At 38.4% G+C, this 25,357-nt stretch overlaps 1 protein-coding gene across 3 annotated transcripts in view; it reads left to right on the top strand.

The window, feature by feature from the left end:
* The window catches only part of LOC133554752 (contactin-3-like), a 246,167-nt gene that overhangs the window by 96,166 nt on the left and 124,644 nt on the right, over positions 1–25,357 (top strand). For all 3 annotated transcript variants that reach the window (XR_009807197.1, XM_061903853.1, XM_061903854.1), the window contains exons 4-5: positions 5,795–5,970; positions 23,273–23,368. Coding sequence is in view for 2 of the 3 variants with exons in the window: in XM_061903853.1 (XP_061759837.1) it covers positions 5,795–5,970; positions 23,273–23,368 (272 nt within the window). In the remaining variant the exon portion in view is untranslated. The remainder of the gene's footprint in view (positions 1–5,794; positions 5,971–23,272; positions 23,369–25,357) is intronic.

The following is a 25,357-nucleotide window of genomic DNA, read 5'->3' as shown; positions in this document are numbered from 1 at the left end:
TAAAAGAATGTGACATGTCAGACAAGGTTAGAGCTTTTCATTTTTGCAGGAGGCCTCCCACTAAAAGCTTGAATCAGCCAGAGCAACCTTTTGTAAGCTTGTTGGTTGGTCATTTCAGGTTAAGACATTTTGGTTTAATGCCTGCAGCATGTGCATGAAAGTGTGTCATTATTTCCGCCAAGGATATGTTTTCGTTTGCAAGGTTTGTTAGTTTGTTTATCTCCAACTTTACAATTTCCAATCTATAAACCTGCATTTTTTTATGATGGCCAGGTATTCTACAGGGGATAAATCCAGATAAATGTTAGCTTTCCCCTCTCTGTTTTACAATTTGCTATGGTATGTGTTTGAAGGGTCAGTATTTGTAATGTCCAAGTATATCTGGACAATTTATTCACTTTTAACAAAGAGAATCACTTGCAACGTATCCCTGTGTGAAAACCAGTTGTGAAATCAAAGTATTTCAGAATGCAATATAAAATATTTTAAAACACATTATACAAACAATTTATACAATTAGGAACTAAAAATCTGCAAAGAAAAATATCATTTCAAATAGTTAATAAACACAAACAAATTACTGTCAGCTTACCAAATGTTTCAACATCAATTGAAAAAAAATGAAGGAAATACAAACATTATCGGTTGTAAACAATGTACAGTCACAGTATCTATGGATCCAAAGACATTTGATGCAATCAAACACTGTTTCCTAAATCCGGATGTAACGGTATGAATATTATTGCGGTATCGTTAAATGTGCTCAAAAAGCACTTGTACACACACTGAAACATTTTGATTTATTTTAAGTACTAAAATAGATAGACCCAATGTTTGAAAAGCCCACTATTTTCCATGTTGTGTGTTTCTTATGCTTCACTGATAAGAGTGTTATGGCGGAGATTGTGGTGTCCAACTCTGTTCAGTGGTTCTTGAACACACTGTAAAAACACCTCTGTGTCATGTTTCTCCGAGAATATATTGATATCGATCACCGTGTTCTCAAAGAGCACGCCTTATAGGTTCAAAGTGCAAAATTGAATACTGTAGCTTACTTGCTCAGACAGTAATGTGTTTTTTTGCAAGTTTAGATTTGGGTATGTCGTTTTTTAATGGTGAAATACTTTAAGGTCACTTGTTTTCATGTGAGCTCTCGCCAGTTCGTCCTTGAGTGTGTGAAAGTGAGGCTATCAATCATGTTTTTTTGATAATATTAATATAAATAAGTAGTACTAATTGTCGAGAGGTATGCCACATTTATCGTATATTGTTTATCATTACATTCCAATTATCCATCCATCCATTTTCTACTGCGTATTCCCTTTGGGGTCGCGGGGGGGCCTTGGTGCCTATCTCAGCTGCATTTGGGCTGTAGGCAGCGTACACCCTGGACAAGTCCCCACCTACATCCCAAATACTAATCAACAAATTAAAAACTATATAGCATTTGTAGTGTGGTTTTGAACTGGATGAAAAGCTTCTTAACGAACAGATAACAATAAGTGAGGCTAAGAGATCACACAACAAATGGCTTAGCTATGTCTTGTGGTGTAACCCGGGGTCCAGTTCTAGGACCAGAATTTTTCAGTTTATACATCAGTGACATTTGTAAAGACAAAAAAAGACGTAATGCTAATACTATTTGCAAGTGACGCTAATTAGGGAATAATGCACATGAATTAAAAGACATTATTAAGTTAAAAATAAGCAATCTAAAAAGATGGTTTGCTAAAAACAGATTATCTGTTGTGGCACATGCGGTCTGCATCTTCCTCCACTGCCGCTTCCAAGCCGCCGATGTCGTCCGCCTATTCCTCTACGCCTCAGACGACATCTTCTGCTGCTTCCACGCCTCCGACGTCACCTCCTCGTTTCTGGCGAGACGCACCATGGCGCCACTCCCGTCCGCCTCCCCGACGGCCAAGATGGTGGCCGTTCCTTGGTCGCCCGCGTCGCCGGCCTCAGCGGCGTTCTACTCACCGCCGCCACCAGACTCGTCCCCGGGGGATTCGGGAACATCTGGGCCGGCGACCCACAACCAGTTCGCCCCTCCACCCTCCCTTGACTTTTGTTCCAGTTTTGGGGTGTTCGACTTCCAGGACATCTGGAATCTGTCCATAGGGGGGGGATGCTGTTGTGGCACATGCGGTCTGCATCTTCATCCACTGCGGTTCCACCCAGAGGGCCCGCTGACAGTGCACCTGGACACGCCCCCGCGCTCATCAAGCGGACCGCGCCCACTCTCCGCCGCAGCTGGCCGCAGTCCACACCTGTGACTGATGACGTGAGCTGCTTTAAAGACCAGTGGACCCAGGGATCCTCGCGGGAACTTAGTTCTCATTTACGTACAAAACCTCCGTCGCCTGCAAAGTGAGCTGTGTGTCTCACTCTTATCCGGATCTCCTTCTTCCTCTGGTTGCCTCTTTCGTCCCTCGACTCCTCACTTCCGTCCATGGACTACCCTGCCTGTCTTTCCCTTGTCGGACTGCCTCGCGTCTCGCAACACGCACCGCCAACACGTTGGTAACACACACTCCAAATAAATACTTCACATAGTCTTACACAATACACACTTAAGTTTTTTTGTCACACTTCATGTCATTGGTTTATTGTTAGTATTGTTTTATTGTTTTGGTTCTTATTATATATATATATATATATATATATATATATATATATATATATATATATATATATATATATATATATATATAATACATCTCTGTACACTACTGCCACCTGGTGTTAGTCTGCCGTCATCTCCCTTAGTTAAAACACAACATTATCCCTGAAATTAAGAAATACTTAAATAATGTTATTTGGAAATACAAAAATACTCGCAACCCTCATTAGTGTGGAACTTATTGCAGCTGAATCTGGATGAAAAGAGGGTTACATCCTATACTGGTCTCTAGTCAATCATTGGGCACATGCAGACAAACACGGACACATTCACACTTCCATCTATCCATCCAACTTCTCTACCGCTTATTCCCATTCTGGTCGCGGAGGTACACTGGTGGTTATCTCAGCTGATTTGAGGTGAGAGGCTGGACAACCCCTTATCCGGTCGCCAGTGAATCGCAGGGCACAACGAACAATTATTCACACTCACATTCAAATGTAATTTACAGTCATTCAAAAATAATTTAGAGTCTCCAATTAACCTATTATGCAATTTAGTTAGTTGGTAAGTTTCAGTTTATTTTGAACATGCTTACAATATAATTACAATGTAATGGATCACATATTTCCAATTCTTTCATTACAGCACTTCCAAAATGGAGGAGGGAGAAGCAGAGCTTATTTAATCCTACCCATTTTCATATAGTAGGAGTTTTATCCCATTTCTTTGTTCTCCGTAACAGAACCGTGACCAAATAAACAAGTAAATAGATGAAATATACCAAAAGTAAGTAAACAAATATTAAATACATAATAAATATTAGAGATGTAAACATGAACACACTAATTAAAGTTCTCGTAAAAATATAGTTAAGTAATTTATGGTTCATCTAGGACAGGGGTTGGTAACCCAAAATGTTGAAAGAGTCATATTGGACCAAAAATACAAAAAACATATCTGTCAGGAGCCGCAAAAAATTAAAAGCCTTATATAAGTCTTATAATGAAAGCAACACATGATGTAAGTGTCTATATAAGCTATATTAGACTGCAAGTTCTTATCTGTGAGGCGGGTGCGGTATTTGGATTTGATGTTGTTCATGTTTGAGATTATCTGCTTGCATGGGTATTTGTTTAATTTGCAACAGTTACCCGCCTGACACCACAACGTGCTGAGCAGGCAGACGCAAATCTTCGTTGACAGAAATGTTGAAATTGAATTCATCACGTTTTTTACAACGTTGGAAAATATTAGTAAAACGGAGGCTTTTCAGAGGGTGGGATAACACCTGGAAATTACTGGCTCAGAATTACCAAAGGTATAGAAGTTTGTGTCCATGTTAAAAGAAACGTTAGGCTCTCTTCTTCTAATGGATTTATTACAATCTTTGTCAAGCTGGCTAACGTTTGCTGTAGTCTGGGACAACGTGACACACAACTCAGAAATGCCGCCAATATTACAAACAGATAATGGGTCATGAGGCATGCAAATATAAATTAAATATGCAGACTACTAAGGACGTCACGGTATGAACATTTCTCATCATGATTATTGTGACCAAAATTATAACGGTCATCATTATTATCGCAGTATTTTTAAAATTGTTAAAAATTTTAAAAGTGTACTTACCCTGAAATCTTTCAGCCAAGTTGTATCTGCAAAAAACACATCCAAAATTATCTCCTTTGTAGAAGAAACATTATTGTAAATAAAAACACTGTTTCATGGACCTCAACCAGAAGTTTAATGTACACAATAAAGCAACACAAACCAAGTAAAATGGCAGAAAAAAACTAAACAACAAAAAATAAACGTGAAAATTGTGCAGAATAGCACTTTATGGATATTAGAGATAATGAAAAAATAAAAACAAATGTAAGAATTTTGTAAGGTGGCATGTGTTGACAACATGTCATGGACATCTAGGGCAGTACCTCTGGATTGGGAGACCAGGGTGGTGATTCCTCTCTTTAAGAAGGAGAACCGGTGGGTGTGTTTAAACTATCGTGGATCACACTCCTCAGCCTTCCTGATTAAGTCTATTCAGGTGTACTGGAGAAGAGGCTACGCCGGATAGTCGAATCTTGGATTCAGGAGGAGCAGTGTGGTTTTCGTCCTGGACGTGGAACTGTGGACCAGTCTATACTCTCAGCAGGGTACTCAAGGTTCCAAGAGAGTTTTCCCAACCAGTCTACATGTGCTATGTGGACTTGGAGAAGGCATTCGACCGTGTCCCACGGGAAGTTCTGTGGAGCGTGCTCAGAGAGTACGGGGTATTGGGCTTTCTTTTTAGAATAGAATAGAATATAGTTTTATTGTCATTATTGCAGTGAACAGGTTTGAAGAGCAACAAAATTGGAGCAGACCTCCACAATTTCTGATTATGGCGGTCCGCTCCCTGTATTAGCCTGGTCCACATTGTAAGTCAGACCCGTTTTCAGTGAGGTTTGGACTTCGGCAGGCTTTGATTGATTGATTGATACTTTTATTAGTAGATTGCACAGTACAGTACGTATTCCGTACAATTGACCACTAAATGGTAACACCCGAATAAGTTTTTCAACTTGTTTAAGTCGGGGTCCACGTTAATCAATTCATGGTACTGCCTGCCCCGTTTTCATGTATTCTGTTCATACATTTGTTTGTTTTATGGGATTTACTTTAATAAACTGCAACCTTTATCTGTGTTCAAATAACAAATGTTTTGTTATCTCATCGAATTGAAAGCAGGCTGTGAAGATTGTGTATTCGATGTGTATTCACTTTTACTTAGTTCGAGTCTCCAAACAGCCTGACATGAATTTTTTGTGGGTGCCGGAGGAAGCTGGAGTAACCCAGAGAAAACCCACACCAGCATAGGGAGAACATGTGAACTCTACAAAGAGCTGTTCCAATAAGATTTGAACTCGAATTGCCTGACTCTGACCTAGACATTTTAATCACTATACCACCTTGCTGCCTTTCTATTCAATGGAACAATATATAAAAATATCAGTAACACTTTTATTTTACACAGGTGACAATTTAAGCCTTGTCAGGGATGAGTGTCGTGTCAGTGTTCATGTTTTTCCAGTTTGGTAAATCGGGAGCACTTGTTTTGACGCATTATTTAAATATATTTGTGTTATGGCTTACTGAATCTTTTCCCTGTATATTCTACTTTGACAGGTGGAGACTAAATGATTCTTTCATCACGATGACTCCAGGGTCACGTTACTCCCTCATGGGAGGAAACTTACACATTGCACATCTGAATAAAGCAGACGACGCTGGCATCTTTCAATGTCTGGCATCAAACTCGTTTGGCACCATTGTCAGCAGAGAAGCAAGTCTTCACATTGCATGTAAGTGCATAGCTTGACATGATTCTTCAATACAAAAAAATAATCCTGAAATCAATACGAAACCAAATATGATCTCATGACGATTTAGAAGGAAATATCATGGAAGCTTAAGTGTGGTTTACCACTATTGTATGATGTGTTCAAACAACAAGTGATTGTCATAGTTCAACAGTTGTACTTGTATTTTCTTGAATAATACAAAGATGATAAGTGGTAATGTATTTGGTATATTGTTAAGTATAAAGTCATAAAATGTATAAGCAGAAATAAATGTTTTAAGGCAGTGGTTCTCAAATGGGGGTACGCGTACCCCTGGGGGTACTTGAAGGTATGCCAAGGGGCATGTGAGATTTTTTTAAAATATTCTAAAAACAATTCAAAAATCCTTTATAAATAAATTTATTGAATAATACTTCAACAAAATATAAATGTAAGTTTATAAACTGTGAAAAGAAATGCAACACTGCTATATTCAGTGTTGACAGCTAGATTTTTTGCGGACATGTTCCATAAATATTGATGTTAAAGATTTATTTTTTGGTGAAGAAATGTTTAGAATTAAGTTCATGAATCCAGATGGATCTCTATTACAATCCCCAAAGAGGGTACTTTAAGTTGATGATTACTTCTATGTGTAGAAATCTTTATTTATAATTGAATCACTTGTTTAATTTTCAACACGTTTTTAGTTATTTTTGTATCTTTTTTCAAAAAAGTTCAAGAAAGACCACTACAAATGAGCAATATTTTGCACTGTTATACAAATTAATACATCAGAAAATAATGACATAATGCTGTATTTTACATATTGATGTCTTTTTTTCAACCAAAAATGCTTTGAATTAAAAACATGTTCACAGGGAGTACATCACTGAAAAAAGGTTGAGAACCACTGTTTTAAGGAACACCCAAAATACTTACTTTGCCTGTTATTTATTGAATCAAAACATTGTCATTTGGAATATGATTTTTGAGTAACTATCGTACATGTCCACAGCTTACAAAATTAAGTCGCTTCTTGTTGAAAAGTAAAATATGTTTTTATTCCTACAAAATACATGATTTAAATGAATGTATATTCTATAGCTGATTCTGCAAATCTTCGGAAATTTACAAAATGTGATTGTGACATGCTGGTGGTCGACAGCCTTAGATGTTTGGGCCATGTCCAAAGCTGCTTTGTCGCTGTTGTATATTTTTATTGAAATTCCTTAAAAATGCATGCCACACACTCTTATTGTCCATATTCAAGCATATTCTAACACATGGTATGCATTTGTTTAGCTTGTGAATTATTTAATCTGAAAACAAGAATTACAACTTTGAACTTGGTTTTGTTAAAATCTGAGGTCATTGGAGTGAATTGACTATGTTGTGAGACTACAAAATGACAAAATATGAAAATGAATATATAACTCAATTATTTTTATTCTGATAAAGGTTAGAGTGCATGTGAAAGGGAAAATAAAAATATAACTCTGTTTGACAACATGGTCATTCAAACTCCTTGGTCAAAAACAGACATTGTGTGGGTGTGGACAAGCGATAGAAAATAGATGGATGGATGGATGGATGGAAAATATAACATGTATCTGTTTCAGAAAGTTCAAATTATTGGCATGTATCGAGAATGAAAAAATAATTTGACGGATTGCTAAAACTACTAAAATTGGGTTACAAGGACAGATGGAGAACTTGGCGTAATTGATCAAATCTTCCGTCATCAATACAAGACCTTTGAGGAAAATTTATCAAAGCTACTGTGAACACAGAACCAATGAAGAAACAGAATAGAGACTTCAATTTTAGCATTTCTAAAATATTTGTATCCAATTCTTAAGAGACATGATGACAAAAAAAAATGCAAAGAGATTTTTTTGTTGGCGTTGTTTATGTTTTTGTTTTTATTTGAGTCGTTTTGCTTCTCCATCCATCCATTTTCCTACCGCTTGTCCCTTTAGGGGTCGCGGGGGGCGCTGGAGCCTATCTCAGCTGCGCATAGGCGGAAGGCGGTGTACACCCTGGACAAGTCGCCACCTCATCACAGGGCAAACACAGATAGACAGACAACATTCACACTCACATTCACACACTAGGGCCAATTTAGTGTTGCCAATCAACCTATCCCCAGGTGCATGTTTTTGGAGGTGGGAGGAAGCCGGAGTACCCGAGGGAAGCCACACATTCACGGGGAGAACATGCAAACTCCACACAGAAAGATCCCGAGCCCGGGATTGAACTCAGGACTAATCAGGACTTTCGCATTGTGAGGCACATGCACTAACCCCTGTTTCACCGTACCGCTCCTGTTTTGCTTCTCCTCATTTCAAATACAGGTGTTTTGACTCGTCCCTATTAACATTTTCATTCAAACATTGTTTTGTTGAAAACATTTTAGATTGACTGTGGTGGTTTATAATAAGGATACATACATGTTTTGTAGTTTATATATTTTCAAACTGCCTGATGTGTCCAAACTTCAGATCCATGTGATGAAGACTGTGTGATTGTGTGACTGGACCTTGACGGAACTCATATACTTGAGGCTTTACAGCCCTCATCCGTCTCATTTTATAAGAGTATAAGACATCTCTGATGGCAAGGTGAGCTTGGGGCCCACACTCTTGATGGTCAGCACATTTCAAAATGACAGCCACAATATTGATGAACACATGGCACAGCTAGACAAAATTCGGATGTCTTTTTCTCTACCATAGAAGACTCAGATATGATCCTAGGCCAGGGTTGTAGCAGATATAGCTATTTTAGTGACATTCCGTGCCTCTCTGTCAGAAAGTTCCGAATGTGTAGCACACATTGGTTGTGATCGTATCCATACCGTACTTATCAATTTTCAGACATTACCTGAATTGCATTTAATTGTGATGGCTTTCATTCCCATGACAAGCCAAGAACTGCTTTCGTCAATTGTTGAGGGTATGTTTCAGCGCCAATATGTCATACATCATGTTTATTGGTCCCGGTTTAACTTAATCAAGTATGCTGTTTGATTGAGCGTGTCTCAGGTCAAAGAAATAAATCAGAGCGCTGCAGTCTGTTATGAGAGTCAGCCCTGGGTCATTTGTAACAGACTCCTGAGTTGGTGTAACGTAATATTCTCTTCCAATCACCTCAGGGCTGACATCTCCCTCGGCTGTATGTTGTTTTAGACAAAGACAAAGACACCCCCCACCACCAACCCCCCGTTTGAGAAATTTCTTGGATCTACAGTTGTGGCTGATAATCTTATCAAGGCTTGAGAATACTGGAGGAAAATTATTTTGAGCAACACTACATCGTTTTTAACAACGTCTTTGTGTGATGTGACTCCCTGTGACACTAATGTCTTAGATTTGCCTCAGCCAATGATGTCTCCTCAAATCCAATTCCGCAGATGCATGGATCATATGTACAAGTTAAGAACATATGTAATCCTCTGCCAGATGGATGATAATAACAGTTTCTGATACCATCTGGTAGGGTCCTAAACCCCTGCAAGTACAACGATTATTAATCCCAATGACGATACGGACTTATTTTAGCGGTTATATTTAATTCTTACATGTGGTGCACATAAAGAAAATCTTAATGGTTGTATGATCGGATTGAGTTACCAAATGTGCTTTGGATTTTTCTTTTTTTTTTCTTTTTTTTTTTTTCACTTTTTTGGGAATTTTGCCTATCTTTCACAATCATTATGAAAGACATGATGACGGACGGATTTATTTAATGCATTCTAAATGTTTAATGAATTTGATTAAAAGTCCGCTTCCAATGGAACCTATGGGAACCGTTCAATTATTTCTATAGAGCCCCTGAAAAACATCCAAACACCTCCATTAGGGTTTTATATACATGATGTAAGTATATATTTAATGTAATAACATAACGATATGTGATATTACAATTTTTTTGCTCCTTTTAATTTCAAAACCGCATCACAGCGTTTGCTTTATTTTTTTTTACTTCATCACTGATTATTACTCACTGCAGACTTTATGAGAGTCAACACATAATACAAATCACTTAACGTACAAGGTCTGCTGTCATTAGGATGCAGAGAGCTAGGATGTTCATATACTCCTGTTTAGATGAAGAATCAATCAGTCAATCAATCAAAATTAATTTATTTAGCCCTTAATCACAAGTGTCTAAAAGGGCTGCACAAGCCACAACGACATCCTCTGCTCAGATCCCATATCAGGGCAAGAAAAAACCTAACCCAAGGGGAAAAACGGGAAACCTTAGAAGGGGCCGCAGATGTGTTTTTAAAATGGGACTTAAATGCTTAGACTGACGTAGCACCTTTATTACCTGTAGGGGATTCCAGAGTACTGGAGCCCGAATAGAAAATGCTCTAAAGCCCTCAGACTTTTTATGGGTTCTGAGAATCGATAATGAGTCAGAGTTCTTTGAACGCAGATTTCTGGCCGAGACATATGGTACAACTAGACTGTTTAGTATTTTATACGTAAGTAGTAATACATTAAAGTCACATCTTTATTGCACATGAAACCACTGCACCTGAGCCAGTATAGGCGTAATATGATCAAACTTTCTTGTCACATAATCCTCACGAAGAAACAGAGTGGAGGGGCAGAGGGAAAACAGGAACTTTTCGTGTCGTTATCGCAAGTTCCAGATCCAAAACGGCTGTCAAAGTGTCCCAACTTGTCGGATTATCCATCCATCCATCCATTTTCTACCGCTTATTCCCTTTCGGGGTCGCGGGGGGCGCTGGCGCCTATCTCAGCTACAATCGGGCGGAAGGCGGGGTATACCCTGGACAAGTCGCCACCTCATCGCAGGGCCAACACAGATAGACAGACAACATTCACACTCACATTCACACACTAGGGCCAATTTAGTGTTGTCGGATTGTATCCTCAGCAATCTATGTTTTAAATGATGTAAACATAGGGACACACAAAAGTGATCACGTCGCAGCTATAAATATTTTGTCTGTTTTAGCGCCTATAATAACAATATCACTAATACTTGGTAATATTCAAGTCACAAAATGTAACTTGAGTAATGTTGGCGCTTTTTGAATGGTTATTTATCGTTTTTTTATGGCGCTCCCATTGGCTCCAGTGTAAAATGACTTCTTTTTTTTTTATATTTAGAATGCATTTTTAAAAATCCATCTGTCGTCATGTCTTTCATAAGGATTGTGAACGATAGGCAACATTAAAAAAAACAAAAAGTTCAGTTCCCCTTTAAGTTGAAGGATTTTTAGCAAGTTTCAAAATAACATGAAAGATTGCAATGCCTGCAATACAGACTTGCTGTCCTGATGAGGGAAAAAGCTCAGCCTATTTAGTGAGCGCCGTATAAATCCACAAGGGTATAACACTGTGTGTAATGAAGGGTGAAATGGCTGCATATATGAAAGCAAAGCAGGATGCAACTCCCCTGAATCTTGCCGCTCATAATTTCTTCTATCAAATTCAGTCCTGTAATTGCCCTCACTTTGCATTCTTCCCCTCGCACCCAACTATCTTACCTGTGTAATTACCTTCAAATATTTTTATCACTTCATCTTTTTGACCTTTCTCAGCTCAAACCGTGGTGCGCTTATTACTCACGTCTATACCAAAAAAGTATATTTTTGTAGCGAACTGGCTTTTGGAGTGTAACACTACACCATATTCACATACGTATTTTGATTTTAAGGTCCTGGTCCAGTTCATTTCAATTGTAGTGAAATAACAAAATAGAAGACAAAACTTCTCAGCATTTTCTGTTCATAGGGAACTCCACTTTTTTGGAATTTTGCCCATTATTCACACTTCTTATACTGAACAAGAACAGAAGTCTTTCCCTTTTCTATGAATCTTGAAAAAGTGCTCATACGAGACAGCTAACAATGTAGGTAGGTTATTTATTGGCTCTGAACAAAAGGAACAAGGCACAACATTGCTTGGAAGAATTTTTTTTAAATCTGAAGAGTGAGGATTATTCTGAATTTAGCAGCTCAAGAAAGGAACAACATCCCATCAGTTGGCATTCTAGTGAGTGCACACATTATAAGTGACTGTTATATCTTCTTATTTGAAATTTTTAGCACATAACACATGCTGTTGCGCTGTGAAACTAATGAGCCCAGGAAACTGTTTTAGTAACGCTTAAAAATCACCAAAATACTGTAAATATTACAAGTTATAATGAATGTGCCTGTTACTGTTACCATGAATTGACTAACGTGGATCCCGTCTTAAACAAGTTGAAAAACTTATTGGGGTGTTGCCATTTAGTGGTCAATTGTACGGAATATGTACTGAACTGTGCAATCTACTAATAAAAGTATCAATCAATCAAACTAAATTACTTTTATACTTACAGCATGTACATAAAACAGCATTAGAGACATGTGGATGTTTTTTAGAGGGCTTTATGGGTGAAACAGATTGTATCCCTATTACCTGTGCTGTTAGCTGCCTCTTACAAGCATTTTTTTTTTTTAATATTTAGAGAATACAGAAAAGGAAAAGACGTGTGTCTCATAAGGATTTAATCCTTTAGGTTAAACATTTATTTTACTAGACTGCTTTTAAATGTACAGCACGTAGGGAAACTTTTATGTTTTTTAAAGCAGCACTTAGTAACTTTTTAACCTTCTTGAAATATTTTTGTAACTTTTGGGACGATACATGGACTTACAACTAGTTCAATGACCTATATCTGTCATGGCCTCAGTAGGTCTGTATGGCTTTTACATTGAGGAGGGTGGCAGGAACCCTGACACACAGAAACAGACAAATGTGTTGACTTGCTTTATGGCATACGTCACTCCCCCTTACCCCATTCATTCCAAAGATGGAAGTCGATGCAAATGTTTACATGCCACCAGAAAACTAAAAGAAAAGAAAAACACCTACTTGCAATTACTGCTATCAAGGCCAACATTCCAAAACAACCAAAGAAACGCAAAGTTTTGTCTGAGGAGACAAAAAAAAAGAGTAATTTAGCCTATCTGGATAAAAGGACAGTCAGTATCAATATTTTCCCCGGCTTTCACCCGCTGGCGTGAGCTCAAAGATGTGGAGGGATTTACGGCCATTGCTGCCTTGGCTCTGTTTTTGCTAAACTAGTAAGTGACTTTCGATGCTCAAATCAAAATGATAAGGCTAATGTTAGCTATCGGAAGTACATTGATTCTGGAAGTCGTTCCATTCTGCCTATAAGGCATTTTATTATTTATTTTAAAAACACCTCCATCATACAGTATACTTATAATACACTGTAAGTATATATTTAGTTTAATAACAGGCACATAGATTTAATATGCATAAAAAACATGAGATGCAATATTTACATATTTTGCTAATTTTAAGCATATAGCTGGCATTGTAGTCCTTAACGTATCACGAAGTTCACCTTTTCTTTCAACAACATCACCGATTTCTACTAACTGCAGACGTCTTGATATATATATGATCATAATAATCCCCTCAATTCCCCCCCAAAATTGATTAACTCGCTGGAATATAAAGACAATATAACATACATCCATAAACGTGGATGCATATGCAAAAGTGCATTATATATATCTGTGCAGAAATCCATTTATTTATATCTGCACCTGATTGCTTTTTTATCCTGCACTACAGAGAGCTAATGCAACAAAATGTTGTTCCTATCTGTACTGTAAAGTTCAATTTAGAATGACAATAAAAAGGAAGTCAAAGTCTAAGTCTTAAGTCTTGACAGCCAACAAACATAATAAAACATCACTTACTGTACAATGTGAGCTCTCTGTAACAAAGTGTCTTTTCGTGTCTTTCTTGCCGTTTCCGAGTCGGATTATGTCCTCATCCTTCTACTATCAAGGTGAGAGGCATTATTTATGATCGAGAATAAAATTCCACGAAAACAGCTCACCAGCCAGTGATGTCAAAATAGCAGCACGAGCTAGTAAGCTCTCTGTGATCATTGCACTGCTATAAATAGTTTGTCTGCGTTAGCGCTGATATAACTAATACTTGGTTAATATTCAGGTCACAAAATGTAAATGGATCATTGTTGGTGCTTTTTGGATAGTTATTTAGAGCAGTGGTTCTCAACCTTTTTTCAGTGATGTACCCCCTGTGAACATTTTTTGAATTCAAGTACCAGTGCAAAGCATTTTTGGTTGAAAAAAAGAGATAAAGAAGTAAAATACAGCACTGTGTCATCCGTTTCTGATTCATTAAATTGTATAACAGTACAACATATTGCTCATTTGTAGTGGTCTTTCTTGAACTATTTAGAAAAAAAACTTGTTTAAAAATAAGTAAGTGATTCAATTATAAATAAAGATTTCTACACATAGAAGTAATCATCAACTTAAAGTGCCCTCTTTGGGGATTGTAATAGAGATCCATCTGGATTCATGAACTTAATTCTAAACATTTCTTTACAAAAAAAAAAAACATGTTTAACATCAATATTTATGGAACATGTCCGCAAAAAAATCTAGCTGTCAACACTGAATATTGCATTGTTGCATTTCTTTTTACAGTTTATGAACTTACATTCATATTTTGTTTAAGTATTATTCAATAAATATATTTATTAAGGATTTTTGAATTGTTGCTATTTTTCGAATATTTTTGAAAAATCTCACGTACCCCTTGGCATACCTTCAAGTACCCCGAGGGGTACACGTACCCCCATTTGAGAACCACTGATTTAGAGGGCTTAGGAAGCAGTATAGCGGACCTCCAATTGTAAGCTGACTTTTACATACATGTATTTACAAGTTTAGATACATTACAAAAATGTCTTCTTGTCCCAAAAAAGTGCAGTTCCCCTTTACATCATCCAGCAGCTATGAAATTATAAAAGGATGTTGCTGAATAGACAATTTTTTTTCTGACCATCCAAATATGTTGAAACGTACACGTTGGACGGAGGATTCCAAAACAGTGTTGATTGTTGTTAAATCACATTGCGAGTGCTGAATAATTATATTTGCATTTGCAGACATTTTGATGACCAGCATATATTCTGCATATTAATGAAGGTAGAAACGCAAAATGGATTGCAAGCCTTCGTCTGCTCACTTAGAAGTTGTAGTCCATTTTGCACGTTTAGTAGATTAGCTTTGCATGTGCTATCAAGTTTGCGCGTATTTTAGTTCATGTAAACCTTTAATAAATAAAGACCTAAGTGTGTTCTTTAAGAAAACTCGGTACACCTAGTCTGAACCAAACCGAATGCTTTGTACCAAAAAATACATACTGTATATGTGTCACATGTACGGTAAGAAAGTAATCGTTTATGAATGTACTGTAGCTATACTCTGCAGTGGTATAACTTAAAAGAAAGCAAAAGTACTGTATTGAGCAAAAGGGACGCTGACTTGATTAATTGCCTTCATATATTTTGTGCTACTGTGGAATGCATTATAAGCATCACAAATATGTTGTTTGCGTAGTTTTTCACCCTTTTCAAGTGAGGCGCTTTGTTTGCTTTCAACACATTGCATTAGTTTATGAATATACTTTCCTAAAATCACACACACACTGAACCTATTGTGGAAAGTGAAACACTCGGCTTTGTAACTTCATGGCAAGAGAAAAAAAAAAACATGGTTACTGCAGATCTTTAAACCTTGTTCTCCATATTGATGACTCGGAGGATGGTAGTTTTTGTTGGTGTCCAAGTCCAACACACTTTTTCCATTCTTTTAAATCAGCTTTCTGAAACTAAAATTGGATACTTATACATTATATTTTTTAGCATTCATTCATAAAATGGTTATAGCACAAGTGTAACAACTGGTGAAAGCACTTTATTTTTTTTATTTAACCTGAAAAAATACCTCCCCGGTTACTAGATCAGACATTGTAAACTCGAAGTTAGAGACAAACAAACTAACAAACCCCACAAATGAAAACACAAACTCAGAAAAACAATAACACATTTTCTTAAAAGCATACATGGTGCCTTGGATAACCAACACAATTGTTTAGTAAAGGTTGCTTTGGCTCATACATGCTTTTAGTGGGAGGCCTCCTGCAGAAATATAAAGCTCTAACCTTGATTACAGGACTATGTACATCATGTGCTGGTGTAGAACGCATTTCAGGCATCACAAATATGCTGTTTGAGTTGTTATTCCTGACCCTGTCGAAGTGAGGCACTTTATTTGCTTTGAACACATTTTAATACACTTTCTGGAAACCACATTTACGCTGTATTTACTGTGGCAAATGAAACGGTATACGTTTATAAGGCGCACTGCCGATGAAAGGTCTATTTTTTGAATCTTTTTCTTATAAAAGGTGTATCAGATTACAGGGTGCATTAAAGGAGTCATATTAATATGTATTTTTTAGGAATGGAAAACACTTCCTTATGGTTTACATAACATATAATGGTGGTTCTTTGGTCAAAATGTGGCATTGATTAAGTTTTACAGACCATCTTCAAGCCGCTTTCTGACAGTCGCTTCCGGATGCGTCGTTTTGTGGGCGGTCTTATTTATGTGGCTCACCTTCGGCAGCGTCTTCTCCCCGTCATCTTTGTTGTAGCGGTGCAGCGTGCAAGGACGGGAGTGGAAGAAGTGTCAAAAGATGGAGATAATTGTCCTAATAACATTCAGACTTTACTTAAATCAATAACAAAAAAGCATATCCTCTTTCGGAAACAACAAATGTGTCCTGTGAAAAACCGTCAGACCGGAACTCTAATAACTAAAGTTCCTTGAGTGAATAATGCAAACTCACGACACCGGTATGTTTTAGTGCTTTCATGGCGAGTTTACTGACAAATATAAGTAAGAACTTCACATTACTTTAAATTAAAAATGGGAACAGCGGAGGATGAATGTCACATAATAAGAAGAGAGAAAAAGAAGAAGCTTGTCAACTATGTAATCGGTACGGACTACAAAGGCAGACACACACAATTTTTCAGGATTTATGCAGATCCCAAATACAGATCAGCAGGTACCCGAAGGTAAGAAAAGTTGCTTTTCTATAATATTGCGAAACAAAATACCAGATAATATGTCTTACCTTATACAGACACTATAATAATACTTGTATGTTTAATGCGCCGATAATCCTCCAATCAGAGCAGCTTCATAGCTTACCAAAGTCGTACTAAAACATGTTGATATATTTTTAAGCGCCGTGTGTAATGTTCTATATTTTCAATGGAACGTATACAATGTTGGTGTTTACTTGAGTGATATTGCCATCATACCTCTTACCATGCATCTCTTATGGTTGACTGCCATCTCCTGGTCACACTGATCATTACTTCATGTACCAAATAAAAATTGCTTCGAGGTCCTTGAGCAAAATCAGAATTATTCTGTACAGTAGGCGCACCGGGTTGTTAGGCGCACTGTCAAGTTTTGAGAAAAGTTACAGACCTTGTGCTTCTCAAAAAATGCATGGCATCATAGCACACCATGGTACAAACCTTGTCCATTTAATGGCTGTAAGGGTGTAGTTTTTGTCCGCGTGCAAGTCTAACACGCTTTTTCACACTTGGTCTATTATTTTTAATCAGCTTTCTCAAACTATATAATATTACCATATTATTTCATGAAACTATTGTAGTTGTATGTACCTTAGTCTATGCTATTGTTTTGTTTTTTTAAACAATATTTCTAATCTAAAAGTTGGCCTTTTGAAAAAATGTGGTGTTTTTTGGAGGGACAAGAACTGATTGAATTGACTTTGATTAATTTTAATGGTCGGGGCTGATTTGAAATGCAAATGTTATGAGTTAGATCTCTGTCATGAAACCAACTGAGCTCATAAGTTGAGATACCATTGTATTTATGTAGTTTTAACATTTTTTTTTAAACTGTCAAACAATGATTTTCTTAATCAAAATAATCACACTTCGGAATTTGGGTTCATCACAAATAATAACCGTTTCTACAAAATCGTTGCTGAGGCTATCAGTGGTACTTTAGTGGACAACATTGGGTTGACGAAAATACTCTGCCAACGTTGTTTAACGTCGACTGCTCGTTCTCTATTTACTAGTAGCGTTCTTGCTAAATGCTGCGTCAACAAATGGTTTTGTGTTTAGATGGTCTTTTAAACTTGTTGTGCTTTGATACAGTAAGAGAATGAATCGCTCCAATATAAGCAAACTACCTTGGTCCACCAGTTGGAGTCTCCTTTATGCTTTGACCTGATCACAGACTGTATAGTGAACAGCACCACCTTTCAGGTATTCATCCGGGGTTAGGGTAAAGGAGCGTGTGCGGTCAAAATAAATTCATGATCACTGAGCTATTTCTTGTAATTACTCGCATGCATCAACTTGTTAAATTTGACAGCCCTGGTTTATTTATACAATTGTTATTAGATAACGTTTTGCAAATGCTCTTAAATCTTATGTGTCGGCTATTAAATGGTTATATTGCAAGTGTAACAACTCAGCTCACGTCCATCAGAACGGCTTTACTTTTTCTTTTGCGGAATCTAAATCATTACAATGGGTCACATTGATGTATTAAGCCCCCAAAAAAGCTAATTCACATCCAATTTCATGGATCTGAAAGCACTCAAAATAGCCCGAGCAGTGCGACAGAGAAGCACATGGAAGTGCAGAATTGTGATAGGCTTGATAAGATGATCCAAGGGTGCAGAACAGCTTGGCTTGTCAGGCATTGTTGGCTTTTAGTGTGTCTCATTTACACCCAAGAATACGCCACATGAATATTAATAAGTGGAGTTGCACTCTTTTAGACCTGAGTACGTCTACTATGTTCTAATGTGGCAGCCTGGTTGAAAACTAACAGTTTATCACTGATTGTCAACAGTGACGAAAACGATCTGTGATTTACCCGAAATTTTAAATAAATGTTTCCACGAGGAAATAAAATAAATCGGTTTCATGTTTTCCAGGGTCCAATTGCCACCATTATGAAACCTTCAGAATTGTTAAGTCAATGTTCTTTTACTTTTTGAATAACGAAACGTGTCAGGACAAATTGCTTTTGACAGAAGGGAGGGACCTACATCTCAAGTATATAAATTGTAGCTCGTATTCAATATAACTCACTCAGCGATTATTTTTCATACAATGTGCTGAAAAGCTGAACAAAATGGAAACAGACAACGATTACACTTATTTCATGTCCGACAATTTGGTTCTTTCTTTTACCTTTTGTGTGTGTCTGCCTTAGACTTAGACTTAGAAACACTTTAATGATCCACAAAGGCAATTGTTCCACACAGTAGCTCAGTTACAAAGGATGGAAAGGATAAGGATGGGAAGGATAATGCACACAAGGGCATACATACAGTAAAAAAAAAAAAAGGTATAAAGTAGACAAAAAAGTACCATAGTAGAATATAAAATATAACATATATGTAATATTTACATATTATACATACAGTATATAATATATACTGACATATTATATTTTTTATTATCCACCCATCCATCCATTTCCTACCGCTTGTCCCTTTTGGGGTGGCGGGGGGTGCTGGAGCCTATCTCAGCTGCATTTCGGTGGAAGGCGGGTTACACCTTTAACAAGTCCCCACCTCACCGCAGGGTCAACACAGATAGACAGACAACATTCACACTGTAGGGCCAATTTAGTGTTGCCAATCAACCTATCCCCAGGTGCATGTTTTTGGAGGTGGGAGGAGGCCGGAGTACCCGGAGGGAACCCACGCAATCTTGGGGAGAACAATCAAAATCCACACAGAAAGATCCCGAGCCCGGGATTGAACTCAGGACTACTCAGGATCTTCGTATTGTGAGGCACATGCACTAACCCCTGGTTCACCGTGCTGCCTACTTATATTATTATATAATATATACAATATATAACAAATCCCACTTACCGTGTACTATTATTCAGTATATGTAATAGCTGCCGCAAAATAAAGGGCAACGTAAAATACAAACCCCGTTTCCATATGAGTTGGGAAATTGTGTTCTATGTAAATATAAACGGAATACAATGATTTGCAAACCCTTGTCAAAGACAAGATATTTGATGTTCAAACTCATAAACTTTTTTTTTTTTAGCAAATAATTAACTTAAAATTTCATGGCTGCAACACGTGCCAAAGTAGTTGGGAAAGGGCATGTTCACCACTGTGTTACACCACCTTTTCTTTTAACAACACTCAATAAACGTTTTTGAACTGAGGAAACTAATTGTGGAAGCTTTAAGAGTGGAAGTCTTTCCCATTCTTGTTTTATGTAGAGCTTCAGTCATTCAACAGTCCGGGGTCTCCGCTGTCGTATTTTAGGCTTCATAATGCGCCACACATTTTCGATGGGAGACAGGTCTGGACTGCAGGCGGGCCAGGAAAGTACCCGCATTATTTTTTTACTAAGCCACACTGTTGTAACACTTGTCTTGTTGAAATAAGCATATGTTGCTCCAAAACCTGTATGTACCTTTCAGCATTAATGGTGCCTTCACAGATGTGTAAGTTACCCATGCCTTGGGCACTAATACACCCCCATACCATCACAGATGCTGGCTTTTGAACTTTGTGCCTATAACAATCTGAATGGTTATTTTCCTCTTTGTTCTGGAGGACACCACGTCCTCTGTTTCCAAATATAATTTGAAATGTGGACTCGTCAGACCACAGAACACCTTTCCACTTTGCATCAGTCCATCTTAGGTGAGCCAAGCCGGCGGCGTTTCAGGATATTGTTGATAAATGGCTTTCGCTTTGCATAGTAATTTTAACTTGCACTTACAGATGTAGCGACCAACTGTAGTTACTGACAGTGGTTTTATGAAGAATTCCTAAGCCCATGTGGTGATATCCTTTCCACACAGATGTCGGTTTTTAATGCAGTACCGCCTGTGGGATCAAAAGTCCGTAATATCATCACTTACGTGCAGTTATTTCTCCAAATTCTCTGAACTCTTTGATGATTTTACGGACCGTAGATGGTAAAATCCCTAAATTCCTTGCAATAGCTCGTTGAGAAATGTTGTTCTAAAACTTTTTCGACAATTTGTGTTACAAATTGGTGACCCTCACCCCATCCTTGTTTGTGAATTACTTAGCATTTCATGGAAGCTGTTTTTATACTCAATCATGGCACCTAACTTTTCCCAATTAGCCTGCACACCTGTGGGATGTTCCAAATAAGTGTTTGATGAGATTTCCTCAACTTTATCAGTATTTATTGCCTCTTTTCCCAACTTCTTTGTCAAGTGTTGCTGGCATCAAATTCTAAAGTTAATGATTTTTTGCACACAAAAAAAAGTTTATTTATCAGTTAGAACGTCAAATATGTTGTCTTAGTAGCATATTCAAATGAATATGGGTTGAAAACGATTTGCACATCATTCCATTCCGTTTATATTTACATCTAAAACAATTTCCCAACTCATATGGAAAGGGGGTTTTTAGAGAGTAGATCCAGCAGAAAATATACATTAAAAACAAAAGAGGTAGCTAACATAGAAGCGGTCAGTTAATATACGAGTGATTGTACAGCTGAATGGAGTGCGGAGTGAAGGAGTTCTTGTGGTGCCAATTGCTTTGCGCCTGTCTTAACACCAAAAATGGTGACATATTATTATTATTATTATTATTTTTTTTTTTTTAATGAAAAGACTTAATAAATAGCTTTAGCCAAATGGATGGTGCTGCAGTTTAAACACTTGTGATTCTTGTGTGACCTTACTAGTGCTTTGTCTGTTCCTGTAATTATATTATATATGATTATAGTTCTATAACATTATCACCCATAGATCAAGCCATAGATTTTGAATTGGTCATGAAAGCATATAAACTGTCCATAGCAAACAACTTTATTGACAATTATATATGTTCTGGTTTTCCACAAAAGTCAATGAGTGTAAAAATGTTCAGCTGATCATTTGTTTTCACTCTTGATAAAGTATGCAAACTTCATGCAGAGTTTTGCAATATTCCAACTACTTTCACATTTTTTTTGCCCCTCTGAATTCGGTAATCATTAGACCATTATGTGGCAGCTGCAGAGCGCCATTTGTCTGCACAACCTGCAGTATCTCCTTGAGCTGGAGGCAAAAACATGCACATTGTTCCAAGATTGCCATCTCATTGTGGTTTCTCTCAGCAGGTTGTCAACATGTAATTGGCCTCCATACAAATGATGTTTCAGTCATCGTTTAATTGCTGCTGGCCTCTGTGCAGTCAGTGGATGAAACACAGAAAGTGATAACAATGCACAATTGCAATTAAACTCACTCATGTGTGACTTATACGAGAGGAATTGCTTTCTGCCCCAGTCAGTAATATTTAAGTGCTTTAGTATATCATGTCTGCTTTCATGCAAACATTTGTGTTTCAAGTAAGGATTTAAATTTTCTGCATCGATTTAGAGCAGTGTTTTTCAACCTTTATTTTTGAGCCAAGGCACATTTTTTTCATTGAAAAAAATCCCACTAGCAAAAAACATAAAAAAATTAACTCAGCAGCCGATATTGACAGTAAAAAGTGGTTCTCGCAATTGTTGGATATAAATTCAAACAATGACCAACCGTGCATCACTATAGCACGTCTCAAAGTAGGTGTGCTGTCACGACCTGTCACATCACGCTTTGACTTATTTTGAGTTGTTTGGTGTTTTCCTGTGCGTAGTGTTTTAGTTCTGGTCTTGATATCCTATTTTGTTGTTAACCGTCAGGGCATGTACAGATGTACTTTGTGAACACTGTCTGCTGCTCCACACTCTGTAAGTCTTTGCTGTCGTCCAGCAATCTCTTTATATTTATTGTGCAGCCGGTTCATTTTTAGCTTAGTTTTGAATAGCCATCCCTAAGCTTCAATGCATTTTGTTTATTTTTGGTTTAGGCATTAGATACCTTTTTACCTGCACACTGCCTCCCACTGTTGTCTACATATTGTGATCACGACAAACCATGCTCTTGACATCCGCAAAGCAATTAGCTACCTGCTGCCACCTAGATATATTAGAGAGTATTACACGCTTACTCTGCCGCACTCTCGACAGCACAGACACTCAACAACAGCACATTATTTGCGGATTATAATTACTGGTTTGCAAAAAACATTTTTAACCCAATTAGGTGAAATGACATAATCTCCCACGACACACCAGACAATATCTCACGGTACACTAGTGTGCCACGGGGACAGTGGTTGAAAAACACTGATTTGGAGCCTTAACGTTGTTGTCTATTGTTACTACCAGGGATAAATATATGAAGAAACCGCCGATATGTCGTCTAGTGCTTATTTGTCCTTATAAACAACCAGGTAGGTCTTGTTTGCCTTGTGTGTATTTATAGCTTTTCTGAGAAAATAAATAATTATTTCCCTTTATTGCTTTTTCACCCCGTAAACAGACCTAGAGAATTTCAAGACTCAAAGAAGAAATCCAGTGAGGGTTCGTGAAGGTCAAGGAGTGGTCTTACTCTGCGGTACACCTCTCCACTCTGGAGGTAAGCTAGACATTTGTGCTATTTAAGTATATTAAGGAGTGGTATCTTACTCAAATCACCATTGCATGTATTTCTTGTGGGAAAAAAAAAAATGTTAAAGGTTTGCTTTCGACAGACTGGCAGAAAGACATCACTACCCTTGTGGGAGTGTTGACAGAGATTGTCGCCGGCGGTGTTTCAGTGACGGGCCTGAAATTAAGCTGACATTAACATACTTTTTATTTGATTGATTACAAGTGCCACACAATGCACTTCATTTATTTCCGCCTTAAAAGTGACCTTTGATGATTTCAATCTACATTTAAAACACTTCCTTGTGGTCTATAAGAGTGTTTTACAACCTTTTTTGAGCCAAGGCACATTTTTTTTCATTTCAAAAATACGGAGGCACACCACCAGCAGAAACCATCCATCTATCCATCCATCCATCTTCTTCCGCTTATCCGAGGTCGGGTCGCGGGGGCAACAGCCTATGCAGGGAAACCCAGACTTCCCTCTCCCCAGCCACTTCGTCTAGCTCTTCCCGGTGGATCCCGAGGCGTTCCCAGGTCAGCCGGGAGACATAGTCTTCCCAACGTGTCCTGGGTCTTCCCCGTGGCCTCCTACAAGTTGGACGTGCCCCAAACACCTCCCTAGGGAGGCGTTCGGATGGCATCCTGACCAGATGCCCGAACCACCTCATCTGGCTCCTCTCGATGTGAAGGAGCAGCGGCTTTACTTTGAGTTCCTCCCGGATGGCAGAGCTTCTCACCCTATCTCTAAAGGAGAGCCCCGCCACACGGCGGCCGCTTGTACCCGTGATCTTATCCTTTCGGTCATGACCCAAAGCTCATGACCATAGGTGAGGATGGGAACGCAGATCGAGTGGTAAATTGAGAGCTTTGCCTTCCGGCTCAGCTGACCCTGTCGATCTCACGATCCACTCTTCCCTCACTCGTGAACAAGACTCCTAGGTACTTGAACTCCTCCACTTGGGGCAGGGTCTCCCCCCCCAACCCGGAGATGGCATTCCACCCTTTTCCGGGCGAGAACCATGGACTCGGACTTGGAGGTGCTGATTCTCATTCCGGTCGCTTCACACTCGGCTGCGAACCGATCCAGTGAGAGCTGAAGATCCCGGTCAGATGAAGCCATCAGGACCACATCATCTGCAAAAAGCAGAGACCTAATCCTGCGGTCACCGAACTGGAACCCCTCAACGCCTTGACTGCGCCTAGAAATTCTGTCCATAAAAGTTATGAACAGAATCGCTGACAAAGGACAGCCTTGGCAGAGTCCATCCCTCACTGGAAATGTGTTTGACTTACTTCCGGCAGTCCGATACCCCATACTCTCTGAGCACTCCCCACAGGACTTCCCGAGGGACACGGTCGAATGCCTTCTCCAAGTCCACAAAGCACATGTAGACTGGTTGGGCAAACTCCCATGCAACCTCAAGAACCCTGCCGAGAGTATAAAGCTGGTCCACAGTTCCACGACCAGGACGAAAACCACACTGTTCCTCCTGAATCCGAGGTTCGACTATTCGGCGTAGCCTCCTCTATGTATATATATACATACACACATACACATCCATATATACACACACATACATATAAATACACATACAGTGGTGCAAAAAAGTATTTTGTCAGCCACCGATTGTGCAAGTTCTCCCACTTAAAATGATGACAGAGGTTGAGTTTATACCAAAAAGTTCTATTTTGGTTTAATCTGACCACATGACATTCTCCCAATCCTCTGCTGTATCATCCATGTATCCATTTTGGTATAAACTGAACTCGTCGTGTTTGGAGGAAGAAGAATACTGAGTTTCATCCCAAGAACACCATACCTACTGTGAAACATGGGGGTGGAAACATCATGCTTTGGGGCTGTTTCTCTGCTAAGAGGACAGGACGATTGATCCGTGTTAAGGAAAGAATGAATGGGGCCATGTATCGTGAGATTTTGAGCCAAAACCTCCTTCCATCAGTGAGAGCTTTGAAT

This window comes from Nerophis ophidion, linkage group LG06 (genome assembly GCF_033978795.1).
Source record: "Nerophis ophidion isolate RoL-2023_Sa linkage group LG06, RoL_Noph_v1.0, whole genome shotgun sequence".
NCBI lineage: Eukaryota > Metazoa > Chordata > Actinopteri > Syngnathiformes > Syngnathidae > Nerophis > Nerophis ophidion.
This window is presented reverse-complemented; position numbering and strand designations above follow the sequence as displayed.